At 45.6% G+C, this 13,811-nt stretch overlaps 1 protein-coding gene across 4 annotated transcripts in view; it reads right to left on the reverse strand.

Annotated features, from left to right (window-relative positions):
* Positions 1-650: 650 nt before the first annotated feature.
* Positions 651-13,811, reverse strand: part of NFX1 (nuclear transcription factor, X-box binding 1) — a 74,859-nt gene continuing 61,698 nt past the window's right edge. For 2 of the 4 annotated variants that reach the window (XM_060199279.1, XM_060199278.1), the window contains 5 exons: positions 10,329-10,427; positions 9,502-9,604; positions 7,041-7,186; positions 6,105-6,209; positions 651-2,559 (listed from right to left, as the gene is read on the reverse strand). In XM_060199279.1, coding sequence (XP_060055262.1) covers positions 2,487-2,559; positions 6,105-6,209; positions 7,041-7,186; positions 9,502-9,604; positions 10,329-10,427 — 526 coding nt within the window. In that variant the 3' untranslated portion in view covers positions 651-2,486. Of the gene's footprint in view, positions 2,560-6,104; positions 6,210-7,040; positions 7,187-9,501; positions 9,605-10,328; positions 10,428-13,811 lie in introns of those variants that run through there. The other 2 variants (XM_007522865.3, XM_060199280.1) reach the window with 2 other exon arrangements.

Raw genomic sequence — 13,811 nt, forward strand, 5'->3', positions numbered from 1 at the left:
GCCTCACTTGGCTCACTTTTGCAGCTTTTGGATGAAAACACCCCCCCCACTACTCACCTAGCACCTTCAAATTAGTCCTCCAGACCCTTCTACACATGCTAAGCCAAATATTCCTCTCATGGTTCCCCAGTTTGTTTGTTTTTTAATAGAAGGGTTTTTTTTTTTTTCATTATTTTTCCTTTTGTTGCTCTTGTTTTATTGTTGTTGTAACTGATGTCATCGTTGTTAGATAGGACAGAGAAATGGAGAGAGGAGGGGAAGACAGAGGGGGAAAGATAGACAACTGTAGACTTGCTTCACCGCTTGTGAAGCGACTCCCCTGCAGGTGGGGAGATGGGGGCTTGAACCGGGATCCTTACACAGGTCCTTGTGCTTTGTGCCACCTGTGCTTAACCCGCTGCACTACCGCCCAACTCGCGGTTCTCCATTTCTTAACAGACCTATCTGTGCTAGACCAACCAATTCCATCATCCGTATTTATTCAGGCATGTGTCCCACATTGGCTTACTACCTACAGAAATCCAGTCACCTGGGTATCCATGGTCCCAGTGCTAGGATGCAATGGGGGAGGGGCACCAGTGCTCCAAAGGTGCGCACATACTCTGCATCTTGAATCTGCTTAGTGCTATGGAGAGAGATGCTTACAAGTATCACTTTTAAAATATTTTATTTCAGTGAACTAAGAGACAAGAGCACTGTTTTTTAGCTCTGGCTTATAGTGGTGCTTGGGATTGAACCCAGGACCCTGGATCCTCAGGCATGAAAATTGTTTGCATAACCACTACACTATCTCCTCAGCCTTCCAGTATCATGTTTATAAACTTTGAGAACCTATGTTAGACCAGGCACCTTCACGTAACTTACTTCCCTATCTTCTTCACAACAACCCTGGCAAGGTGACATCTCCATTCCACACGGCAAAGCTAGAATCTGAAAACGATGTCTCCTGGCGGTGCTGAGATGCCCCTTGAATCTCTTGCCGGCAAGATGGAACTTGCTCCTGGACTTCCTGTCCGATGCGGGCCACTGATTCTGCTATATGGGCTCAGAGGTGGTCTTACTCTCCTGATACTATTCAAGGCAGATGGTCTGGGTCAAGACCACAGGATATCCTTTATTTTCCGTGAAGATTGTTATTTCTAAAATTAATTTAAAAAATTATCTATTTTTTGTGGAGCCAAGGTCTTGGCATGTGTGATCTCACTGCTCCCAGATAAGGTGCTTTTCACTCAGGCAGAGAGTTGGAGAGACAAAGACTGCGCAGCACAGGAACTTCCCCTGGTGTTGTGGCGTTGCTGCGTGGGCTCAGCTCAGGCCCAGGCTGCACACTACCCTGGGAGGGAGCTACCCAACCCAAGGTGTTTGGTTTCGTGGCATCATTTCCTCAAATCTTCTGTTGCCTGCTCAAGAGCAGAATGAAGTTGTTGGAAGTGTGGTCTCCAAATTAGAAGGGTATCGATATAAAAAGCGCCAAACTAGCAGCCAACACACTTGCCTTAAATGAGAGTGGAGAATGTTTCTGGGAGCTGCTGGTCTAAGACCCAGACTGTCCATTTCTCAACCTGAGAAGAGTTTAGGCTGCACTGGTCAGTACACAGACGCCAAAGTGTCAGCCTGGCAGGAGGAGCTCGCTCTATGCTTTCTACCACTGGGGATAGTTGAAATGATGGTGGACAGACAGGTTCAGAGATGTGATATGAGAGGTGGTCCCTGGTGTCAATGGGCATGGAATTCTGTAAAGCAACCTTACCTACTCCTAGGTCGAGAACTGATAGTACTAATGTTTTAGCAAGATACTTAGATAAGTTTTAACATAATACGTGTAATACCAGATATGGTGTATCAATTTAATGTTTACTTTTTTCAGATTGAGAAATTCATTTGAGTCTTTCTGGAGACTGTGCTCAGTTTGGATTAAGGAAGTGTGGGGGGGGGGCAGAAAGGAGGGCAAAAAAGAGAGGTAAGGGTCTAAGAGATAACACAGAAGTTTATGCAACAGACTTTCATGCCTGAGGCTCGGAAGTCCCTGGCACTGCCATAAGCCAGAGCTGAGCAGTGCTCTGGTGAAAAGAATTTTAAAAAGGAGGTGAGGTACATCTGATTTTGCAGGCATTTTCAGTAGGAAGAGGGATAATTGGGACTAAGTGACATAAAACCATTTTCAAGCTAAAATTCCAGTTTGTCCACTGTTTCCCCAGACTCCCAAGCAAACATGATGACGGTGTAAGGAAACTGCAAATCCATAAGTGAAGAACTAGTGACTGTCCAGTCAACAGATCTGGCTGTGTGAAAACCATTTATATAGATGGAAGAGAGGACGGGAATTTCTGACACACTCATGCTTTGGATGTTCCAGTACAAGACAAGATTTGTGGCTGTGAGTCCACCAGGCAGTTTAGAACGAGCATGATTTGTCTGCTGGCAAATGAGTTTCCGCCACACCTAGTAATTCTTTTAACTAAGATCAGGAAGCATCATGATGCTTTTTAGTCTTGGACATCAAAGTAGTCAATTACTGGCTCCTTGGTAATTTTTTGTAAACTACCACTTCCAGGATTCCTGAAAGACAAATAAAAGAATGGTAAGTCTCTCCTTGTATGGGGTAAGCGGATTTAGGTCTTCACAGAGCTAAGCGGCGGATTTATCATCAATGAAACTTTGCTAAGTTAGCAGCACCCACTTGAGCTGCTGACTGCTGGGATTTGGCGATGGCCAATAGGTGACCTTGTGCTAATGCTACTTTCTCTAACGTTCTCCCACAGTGGAATTTTACACAGGGACTAGAGACATGGCTCACACCCAGTTTTTTTTTTTTTTAATTTTTAATATTTTTTTATTTATTCCCTTTTGTTGCCCTAATTGTTTTATTGTTGTTGTAATTGATGTTGTCATTGTTAGAAGGACAGAGAGAAATGGAGAGAGGAGGGAAAGACAGAGAGAGGGAGAGAAAGATAGACACCTGCAGACCTGCTTCACCTGTGAAGCGACTCCCTTGCAGGTGGGGAGCCGGGGGCTCGAACCGGGATCCTTCTGTTGGTCCTTGTGCTTTGCGCCACCTGTGCTTAACCCACTGCGCTATTGCCCGACTCCCCCACACCCAGCTTCTATGCTATGTGTGCAGCCCAGGTTCAAATGCAGGACCACATATGAATACAACGACACCAGGGGGGAGTTAATGTGCTATAGTGCGTCTCCCTCTCTAAATGGGGGTGGGAAAGTCAGCCTGGGATCAGTGAAACCGTGCATGCATGAGGTCCCAGTTCAGAATGAAGAAAAAAATAAAGTACAAAAATAAATGAAAGAAAAGATAGTACAGTTTTATGTAGGCCAATGACTCTACATGGCTACATCCAGGTGCTGGACACGGGTGTTGACCAAAGTACAGAACGGCCATAGTTCTAATACCACTGCCCTTGTGGATATGTGACCTGTCCTCACTGGAGTCCAGGTGGTCTGATTCCCAGGGTGCAGTGGGAATGGTCGAGATGCAATGTGGTCCCAGATGCTCCTGGCTGAGGCTATACCCCATGGAAAACACCTAGTTTTTCTGTCCAGCTCCAGGAGGAACATTCATTGCTATGACCCCCCCCCCTCCTTTTTTTTTGCCTCCAGGGTTATCGCTGGGACTCAGTGCCAGCACTATGGATCCACTGTTCCTGGGGGCATTTTTTCTGTATTTCAGACAGAGAGAAACTGAGAGAGCAGGGCGTGACAGAAAGGGAGGACAGACACCTGCAGACCTGCACTGCCACTTGTGAAGCATCCCCCCTGCAGGTGGGGAGCTAGGGTGTCAAACCCGGATCCTTGAGCTTAGTACTATGTGCACTTAGTCGGGTACACCACTGCCTGGTCCCCCATTACTATGCTTCTTATGGTGACCGTGTAAACCACTCTGTGCAGCCTCCCAGAGGCTTTATGCTGGTACTGCTATGGGTTCTGTGTGATAGGTCAGAACAGATGGAGGGCCTCAGTTGGGCTTCAGAGCAACTTTCTGCAGCGCTAGCTGAGTAGGGTAGGGCAATCAGGCTCCTTTCCCAGCCAGGAGAGGGAGGGAAGAAGGATGGTGCTCGCCCCGCTTATGTCTAAGAAAACAGCCAGCAGAACTGCCGGTTACCATTCTTTTCTCCTTAAGTCATAAATGTATGTTCTTGCTGTAAGAAAAAATGACCCAGATCATCTAGAAATATATAAAGCAAACCATAAAAATTTCCCTGCTTTATTGCCCGTTCTTCCAAGCACCCCCCTTTCCATTTCCAGAGTAACTACTCCTAAATCATCTGACTGGACAGGCTGAATGAATACCTTTACCAGAGGTGCCAATTACACTGTGGAAATTCTATCCGGTGACTGCTCCCCCTGGAGGGGAAGTGGGCATTAAAAATATATATTTATTCATTTGATTTTTGTTAGCGACAGAGAGAAACAAGATAAAGAGGGGAGAGAGACATCTGCAGCACTGTTTCTCCACTTGTGAAGCTTCCTCCCTGCAGGTGGGGCCTGGGGGCTCGACCCTGATGCCTTGTGCATGGTACTATGTGCACTCAATGACCCTGATGCCTTGTGCATGGTACTATGTGCACTCAATGACCCTGATGCTTTGTGCATGGTACTATGTGCACTCAATGACCCTGATGCCTTGTGCATGGTACTTTGTGCACTCAATGACCCTGATGCCTGGTGCATGGTACTATGTGCACTCAATGACCCTGATGCTTTGTGCATGGTACTATGTGCACTCAATGACCCTGATGCCTTGTGCATGGTACTTTGTGCACTCAATGACCCTGATGCCTGGTGCATGGTACTATGTGCACTCAATGACCCTGATGCTTTGTGCATGGTACTATGTGCACTCAATGACCCTGATGCCTTGTGCATGGTACTTTGTGCACTCAATGACCCTGATGCCTGGTGCATGGTACTATGTGCACTCAATGACCCTGATGCTTTGTGCATGGTACTATGTGCACTCAATGACCCTGATGCCTTGTGCATGGTACTTTGTGCACTCAATGACCCTGATGCCTGGTGCATGGTACTATGTGCACTCAATGACCCTGATGCTTTGTGCATGGTACTATGTGCACTCAATGACCCTGATGCCTTGTGCATGGTACTATGTGCACTCAATGACCCTGATGCCTGGTGCATGGTACTATGTGCACTCAATGACCCTGATGCCTGGTGCATGGTACTATGTGCACTCAATGACCCTGATGCCTTGTGCATGGTACTTTGTGCACTCAATGACCCTGATGCCTGGTGCATGGTACTATGTGCACTCAATGACCCTGATGCTTTGTGCATGGTACTATGTGCACTCAATGACCCTGATGCCTTGTGCATGGTACTTTGTGCACTCAATGACCCTGATGCCTGGTGCATGGTACTATGTGCACTCAATGACCCTGATGCTTTGTGCATGGTACTATGTGCACTCAATGACCCTGATGCCTTGTGCATGGTACTATGTGCACTCAATGACCCTGATGCCTGGTGCATGGTACTATGTGCACTCAATGACCCTGATGCCTGGTGCATGGTACTATGTGCACTCAATGACCCTGATGCCTTGTGCATGGTACTTTGTGCACTCAATGACCCTGATGCCTGGTGCATGGTACTATGTGCACTCAATGACCCTGATGCCTGGTGCATGGTACTATGTGCACTCAATGACCCTGATGCCTTGTGCATGGTACTTTGTGCACTCAATGACCCTGATGCCTGGTGCATGGTACTATGTGCACTCAATGACCCTGATGCCTGGTGCATGGTACTATGTGCACTCAATGACCCTGATGCCTTGTGCATGGTACTTTGTGCACTCAATGACCCTGATGCCTGGTGCATGGTACTATGTGCACTCAATGAGGTGTGCCCCCACCGGACCCCCTGAAAGTGGGCATCAGACACACCAAGCTTTGCATACTTCTGGCCTGAACAGACATGTCCCAACGATCCATTCAAACCTCACGTATCTGAATACAGCACCCACAGGCCAGGCCTGAGGAGGCCACTGATCGCTGGTACAATCCAGAACAGTTCGGCGCTTGCTGGTTTTTTGGGACAGGGTCATTGGGAAACAGGTGGAGGAGCCTTACTTGTCTGCCTGATGTCGGTGATGAGGAATTGGCGGTGGAGGTCGTGACTGCATTTCCCTTTCAAGTACACTGGTCAGCGTGGTAGGAGGGCAAATGGACTTCCCTCTAATACAAATCCAAATGAACAGTATTAAAAAAATGAGAATTCTTTGTGGAGACAGGTCAGGACTTTGACATGATGACAGTGCCAGGCCTTCCCTGCCGTGACCTATCTCCTCTCAAACGTGCACTTTGTCCTCATTTCTTTCTTCCTTGTGTCCTTTCATCTTACACTTGAGATTAGAAAGTTCTTGCTGCTTTTGAGTGGTCTTTTTTTTTTTTGTTTATTCTCTTGCTTGTTTTGCTTTTTAGGTAGAATTAAGAGAGGGAGAAAGGAAGAGAATGAGAGACCCCAACACTGTCGCGGGAGTCAGGCTCCATGGAGCACACTATCCAAGCAAACTGCTTCGCTGGCCCACCCCCAGGTCCTGACAGTGATCCTAGGTTCTTTCTAGCCCTTTAGCTCACACTGCTGCCTCTGTTGCCTCTGACTGCACAGTCTGCAGGGACTCCCTTGAGTCAGGGTTCACTATCCTGTTTACACCATGCCAGGAGGTCAGAAGGAAAAATGGCATCGACACAATGTGCCAATTTCCTGGGTTCTGCTCAAGCCAGGCTGGATTCTCAGCCTGGGTCCCCTGGGTCTGCATCTTGTTCCTGAGGAGATGCTGTCTGCAGAGTACTGACTGGGCGGGCACTAGGGTTGGGGATGTAGGCACACCAGGCTTTTCCGTCTGGTTCAGACCTTTAGCTCTCCGCAGAACAGCTATCCTGGAAGCAGATTTTCCATATACCCTCCCTGCCCAAAAAAAGTAAGGAAGGCAAATACTGACAGACCCTGCCCCCAAACTGTCTGCTCCCAGAGCACTTTCTCCTGTCACGGCAAGATCAGCCCACCTGACTGCAGTTACCACGACGTTGCGCTTTGGTTCACTGTCGTAGCTCACACTGTCCAAGCCGTACACCTGGGCCAGGTCGTGGATGATCCGGCGATGGTCTCTGTTCATGGGAGGGAAGGAGTGGCTCTTCTTAGTATTCTTTCCCTGTATTGAGGGAAAAGGTGGCTGACTGATAAAATTACCTTGAAAACAGAACAAGCTTACAAAGGTCCTTCCCACCACACCTGGACAATCTAGTCAACAGTGACGGCTGGGTTTTCAAGGCCCACAGCACACAGCACTTCACTGGTGGCCAAGCAAGTCAAAGGTTTGGAGCAAAGGTGTGTCCTTCATCTACACTGGGAGTCACAATGACAGCAGCTGGTCAGGTTTGTGGGGTAAGGGTAAGGCTAAAGGTCAGGTCTGTGCACTAAGGGTAACAGAAACTTAACTGGACAACAGAGTGGTTCCTTCTATGAGGGGTGTCTAACTGGGGAGTCAGAGGTATTCCTAACAAATGACTAAATAAATTGAAGACTTGTATAGCCAGAAACTTTCATTTTCTATAAAAGCATGCTCTGGGATGGGGAAATAACATAATGGTTATGCAAAAAGACTTTCAAGCCTAAGGCACCAAAGGTCCCAGATTCAGTTCTCAGCACCACCATAAGCTAGAGCTAAGTAGTACTCTGGTAAAACAAAACAACCTTGGGGCCAGGTGGGAGCTCAGCTGGTTGAATGTACATATTGTAATGCACAAGGACCAGTCTCCACCTGCAGGGGGAAAGCTTCACCAGTGGTGGTGAGGTTTGCAGGTGTCTCTCAGTCTCTCTTTCTCTTTATCTTCCTCTCCTCTCTTAATATCTGGTTGTGTCTATTAAATAAATAAAGATAAAACAAAACAAAACTCTGCACTAAAATACATGTGTAGAGATACAGACGCCAGTAGAAAAATATATAGTTTCAGTTCCCCACTTTCTCCATGGTATTAACATACTACTCAAAAGTAGAAATGGAGTCAGGTGGTGGTTCAGCCGGTTGAATGCACATTACCAAGCATGAGGACCAGCCTCCCAGTCACCTGCATGGGGGAAGCTTCATGAGCAGTGATGGAAGGTCTGCAGGTCTCTCTCTACCTCCCCCACCCTTCTCAATTTCTATATGCCTTATCTCATTAAAAAGAAAGGGTAGGGGAGTCAGGCAGTAGTGCAGTAGGTTAATTGCATGTGGCACAAAGCGAAAGGACTGGTATAAGGATTCTGGTTTGAGCCCCCGGCTCCCCACCTGCAGGGGAATCGCTTCACAGGCAGTGAAGCAGGTCTACAGGTCTCTGTCTTTCTCTCCCCCTCTCTGTCTTCCCCTCCTCTCTCCATTTCTCTCTGTCCTATCCAACAACAGCAGCAGCAATAACAACAGCAATAATAACTACAACAACAACAAAAAACAAGGGCAACAAAAGGGAAAATAAATAAAAAAAAAGAGTAGTTTGTGGTGGGGATGATTTAAAAAAAGGGGGGGGAATAGAAAGAAAAAGAGGGGGCTGGGTGGTGGTGGATCCTGATTTGAGCCCCCAGCTCCCCGTGTGCATGGGGGTCGCTTCACAAGTGGTGAAACAGGTGTGTAGGTCAGGTCTCTATCTTTCTCTCCCTTTCTCTGTCTTCCCCTCCTCTCTTGATTTCTCTCTGTCCTATCCAACAACGACAGCAATGACAATAATAACAACAATTGATAATAATAATAAGGGCAACAAAAAGAGGGAAAAATGGCCTCCAGGAGCAGTGGATTTGTAGTGCAGGCACTGAGCGCAAAAAAAAAAAAGGGGGGGGAGGGGGAGGGGAGAGAAGGAGAGAGAGGTTGTGAGGAGCTGTGGATTTGTTGTGCAGACAGCAAACCCAGCAATATGACAACAAAGCAAGTTCAGAAGAGGAAGAGGGGGTAGAGGAGACACGGGAAGGAAACTCCTCACTAGCTAGGGTTCTGAAGCGGCTGTCTCACCCTCATTCAGTCCCCACAGAATTAAGAGACAGTCACAGAGGGATCCGTTTCTGATTAAATTAAAGGCTTTTTCATTTAAAAAGTGTATCTTGACATCCCTGGCTGCCTCTAGGACAGGAGCTTTGCTCCCTTGAGGAAGGCTATAGCATTTTAGCTCTAGTCATTCACATTTTAACTTTATCCAAGGCTTTTTCCTATCTTTGGGGGTACCCGCCACAGATTATTTCCTCCTCAGTATCCCACATAATCTTCAACTATCAGTATCAAACTCCTTATCCAGCGTTTCTTTGCCCAGGCACTGATTTACAACTTCTAATTATAATTAATTTGATTTCAGATATATTTCCTGAAACAGGCCAAAGTGTCCATGGATACTAAGTGACTGGGCTTTGGGGAAACACAAAGAGGAAGCTGTGAGTTCTTCTGACGACCACTCGACAGTGACAGTACTTATGGGACTTGACTTTTTTTTAAATCAAGCTGGCCTTAGAGACATGTCCAGTTGATGTTTTGGCTTTAACCTTGTTCACGGACTCCACAAGGGCTTCCATTTCCTTTTCAACGTCACCAACAAACTTTAAGTCCTTCCTAAAATGAGAAATCATTGCAGTTAGTTTCATCTATTCTTCTGAGAATCCTTTCTGCCTACCCTCGCTCTGCTTGCAGAGAGCAAACAATGGGCACCATGAACAGAAAAACCTTGGAGGGCTGCCAGTGTCAGCGAAAGCTGACTGTGCCAGGACAACGGGAGGAAACCGGAAACGAGGAGAAATAGCCACAGAGGACCAGGCAAGAGGAGGAAATCAGGTCTGTTATGGTCCAAGCGAGGTGATCAAGACCCAGATGGACAGAAAGAGAAGGTAGTCAGAAACCCTTCCATGAAGGTAAGGTCAGTGCAAGGAAGACTTAAACTCAAACCTAGGGCAGGCAGGTCATACATACACAAAGCCCAAGTTCAGTTTTCACTTGTATTCGTGTTTTTGGTTGTCATTCAGGGCTTCAGTGCCCAAGTTCAATTTTCAAAGGGACAGTTTTGAGAGACTAAGACAAGGATCTTGTTCAAACACCATATAACCTCTTAGATAGCATAATGGTTATGCAAACAGACTCTCATGTCTGAGGTTCCAAAGTCCCAGGTTCAATCCCCCACACCACCATAAACCGGAGCTGAGCAGTGCTCTGGTAGTAAAAATAAATAAATAGAAAGAAACAAAGTTTAGCTCAGTCACAAAGAAATACATTTTAATGATTACATCTTAATGGTACATTCTCCTATATCACAAATAAGAAAGCAGGTAACAAAATTACATACCTGGCATCTTCTTTCAAACTATCACTGAATTTTGACCCTGAGGAACGTACATTGAAAGGATCAGAATCATCACTGATATGAAATGCCTCTGCTAATTGTCTGCAAGTAAAAGAGAAGTATGTAAATAAAATGAAAGGTGACAGACAAAAAAGAACAAAGAGAAAAGGGAAAGGAAGGGGGAGGACCCTCCAAGACTCTCTTAGGCTTTCTTACTCACTGAACTTTCTGGGTCTGAACAAGTCACAGGCTGACACTGAGGATTAATTTTTAAAAGAGAATCCTTAGGGAGAGACTTTTTGTTGTTCTCACTAGCCAGTAATTAATTCAAATTAAACACCAATAAAAACACGTCTGGGGTTTACTTGGATAGTGTGTTGTTTCACTATGCACACAAAGTTCAAGCCCAGCCCCCACTGCATTGAAGGAAGGTTTGCTGTTAGGGTCTCTCACTCAGCCTCTGTCTGTATCTTTAAAAAAAAAACAAAAAAACAAAAAAATAAACACCTGAATTTGGTCTGTCGGGTTTTAATTTATGCAACGGAGTCTATATCCAACTTAAAATGGTATTTTCTCTTCAGATTACATTTTCTTTTCCCTTTTTATGGTGCTGGGGGTTCATGCCTGAGTGATTTTACTGCTCCTAGTGGGCTTTTTTCCCCTTTTCTTTTTAATATTTACTTATTCCCTTTTGTTGCTGCTTTTTTATTGTTGTTATTATTGTTGTTGTTATTGATGTCATCGTTGTTTGATAGGACAGAGAGAAATGGAGAGAGGAGGGGAAGACTGACAGGGAGAAAGACAGACACCTGCAGACCTGCTTCACCGCCTGTGAAGCGACTTCCCTGCAGGTGGGGAGCCAGGGGCTTGAATCAGGATTCTTAGGCCGGTCCTTGAGCTTTGTGCCCTGTGTGCTTAACCCTCTGCGCTACCGTCCAACTCCCTCTTTTCCCCTTTTCTGAGAGAGAAAGAGAGAGAAGAAAAAGGAGAAGAAAGAGGAGGAGGTGGAGGAAGAGGAAGAGAAAAGAGGGAAGGAGGAACGGGGAAAGGGAGACACTGTACCACCACCCCATCATTCCTGAAGCTGCCACCATGGTGCTCCTATTTGTAGTCAGGGGTCTGAACCTGGGTCCAAGCACGGTAAAGCGTGTGCTCTATTAGGTGAGCGGTCTCCTGGCTCTACATTTTATTTCTCTTAGATGAGTGGAAGTTTGAGAGACTCTTTATTTATTTATTTTTAAAGTCCCTTTTTAAAAAACTATTTATTTATTCATTCCCTTATGTTGCCCTTGTTGTATTTTATTGTTGTTGTAGTTATTATTGTTGTTGTTGATGCTGTTGTTGTTGGATAGGACAGAGAGAAATGGAGAGAGATGGGGAAGGCAGAAAGGGGGAGAGAAAGACAGACACCTGCAGACCTGCTTCACCACCTGTGAAGCGACTCCCCTGCAGGTGGGGAGCTGGGGGATCCTTATGCCGATCCTTGGGCTTTGCGCCACCTGCGCTTAACCTGCTTAACCGACTCCCTAGAAACTCTTTAATAATGAGTCATGTCTCCACACTAAGATTGAAGGAAAATCCAAAAGGCTCTCAAGGATAGATCTAGTCAATAACTAGCATTCACTGATGCCTACTACATGCCAGGCTTGCATTGAGAATGTATGGGTAGCATACTTAGATTAATTTTTTTCCTTTAAGTTGTTTATTTATTGATGAGAGGAGAAGGGGAGAGAGAAAACTAGAGTATCACTCTGCCATGGGTGATGCTTAAGAGTGCAACTGCTTAACCCATAGTGCCACCTCCCAGGCCATGTCCTTGGTTTTTAAAAAAGATTCATTGACTAATGAAGAGGGTGAGGGAGAGAAACAAAGCATCACTTTAGCACAAGCAGTGCCAGGGACTGAATTCAGGGCCTCCCGCTTGCCAAGTCCTCACGCTTGCATTATCCACTGCACCATTTCCTGGGCAGCAACACCCTTGGTTTTATGCATTAATCCTTAACAACTCTGGGAGACATATTACTATCACCATTTTCAACAGATTCTTTTTTTTTTTTTTTCAACAGATTCTTAAGGACAACCAAGGTTCGGAGAGACTGTAACTTGCCCAAGGTCGCACAGCTAAATCATCGATGAAGCTAGGATTTAAATCTCGGTGATTAGAATCTACTGTGTGACACTGTCAATCGCAGAAAGGTGCATATCCATGTGTTGATGCCTATGTGTATCTACTATATTTCTGAATGTTCAGAACTCTCAATCTGTATTTTACAGCTAAAAACAATGAAGACAGGTCTAAATGGAGTGGTGGACCTAACGTGGGTTAGAAGACTCACTACTGGGTAGAGGAGATAGCTCAGCCTGTTAGAACAGAAACTTGTACTCTTGAGGCTCCGAATCCACCAATCAAGTTATCAATGCTCTGCTCTAATTCTCTCTCTCAAAATAAACAAAGATTTATCTTTATTTATTGGCTAGACAGCCAAAAATCAAGAGGGGAGGGAGAGGGGGACAGAGAGACATCTGCAACCCTACTTCACCACTCAGAAAGCTTTCCCCCTGCAGGTGGGGACCAGGGGCTCAGATCCGGGTCCTTGAACATTGTGACGTATGCTCAACCATGTGAGCCACCACCCAGCCCCATAATAAACATTTTAAAAAGAAGATTCAGTATTATAAAGATATCCTATCTCCCCATACTGATCTATAAACCAGCTTTAAAATTTACATGGAAATGCAAAGGGCCAAGGGTAACAAAGACAAACTTGAAGAACTAGATTTGAAGAGATAACTGGCAGACACTGACTTGCTACAAATAATTCAGTCAGTGTGAGACTAGTGTAATAGAACACAAGAGCTTAGAAACAGCCACTCATCATTGAATACTTGACACAAGACAAGGCTGCAATGTTCAGCACTGGAAAAAGAACATCTTAGTAAATGTTACTGGGCAAATGAGGATTCATATGAAAAAAAGGGGAGGTGCTGGGAGACAGCATAATGGTTGTGCAAAAGCCTTTCAGGCCTGAGGCTGAGATCCCAGGTTCAATCCCCAGGCCCACCATAAGCCAGAACTGAACAGTATTCTGGTCTTAAAAAAACCACAAACACACAAAAACTGAATTATGAATCTTCCTTCTAAAATAAAACCCAAATAAGCTACAGACCTAAATCTAAAAGATAAAGTAGAGGTCAGGTGGTGGTGTACCCATTACCAACTGAAAGGATGCAGGTTTGAGCCCCTGGTCCCCACCTGTGTGGGTGTGGGTGGATTTGGGGGGAAGGAGACTTCACAAGGGGTGAAGCCGTACTGCAGGTGTCTCTTTTTCTCTCCCTCTTTATCTTGCCCTTCCCTCTCAATTTTTCTTTATCAACAGAAGAAAAAAAAAAGTGGGGGTGGTTATAGGAACAGTGGATTTGTTGTGCAGGTCCCAAGCTCCAGCAATAACTCTGGTGAAATGTGAAAACGAAGGTATGAAGAGTGAG

Source organism: Erinaceus europaeus, chromosome 10, assembly GCF_950295315.1.
Source record: "Erinaceus europaeus chromosome 10, mEriEur2.1, whole genome shotgun sequence".
Classification (NCBI taxonomy): domain Eukaryota; kingdom Metazoa; phylum Chordata; class Mammalia; order Eulipotyphla; family Erinaceidae; genus Erinaceus; species Erinaceus europaeus.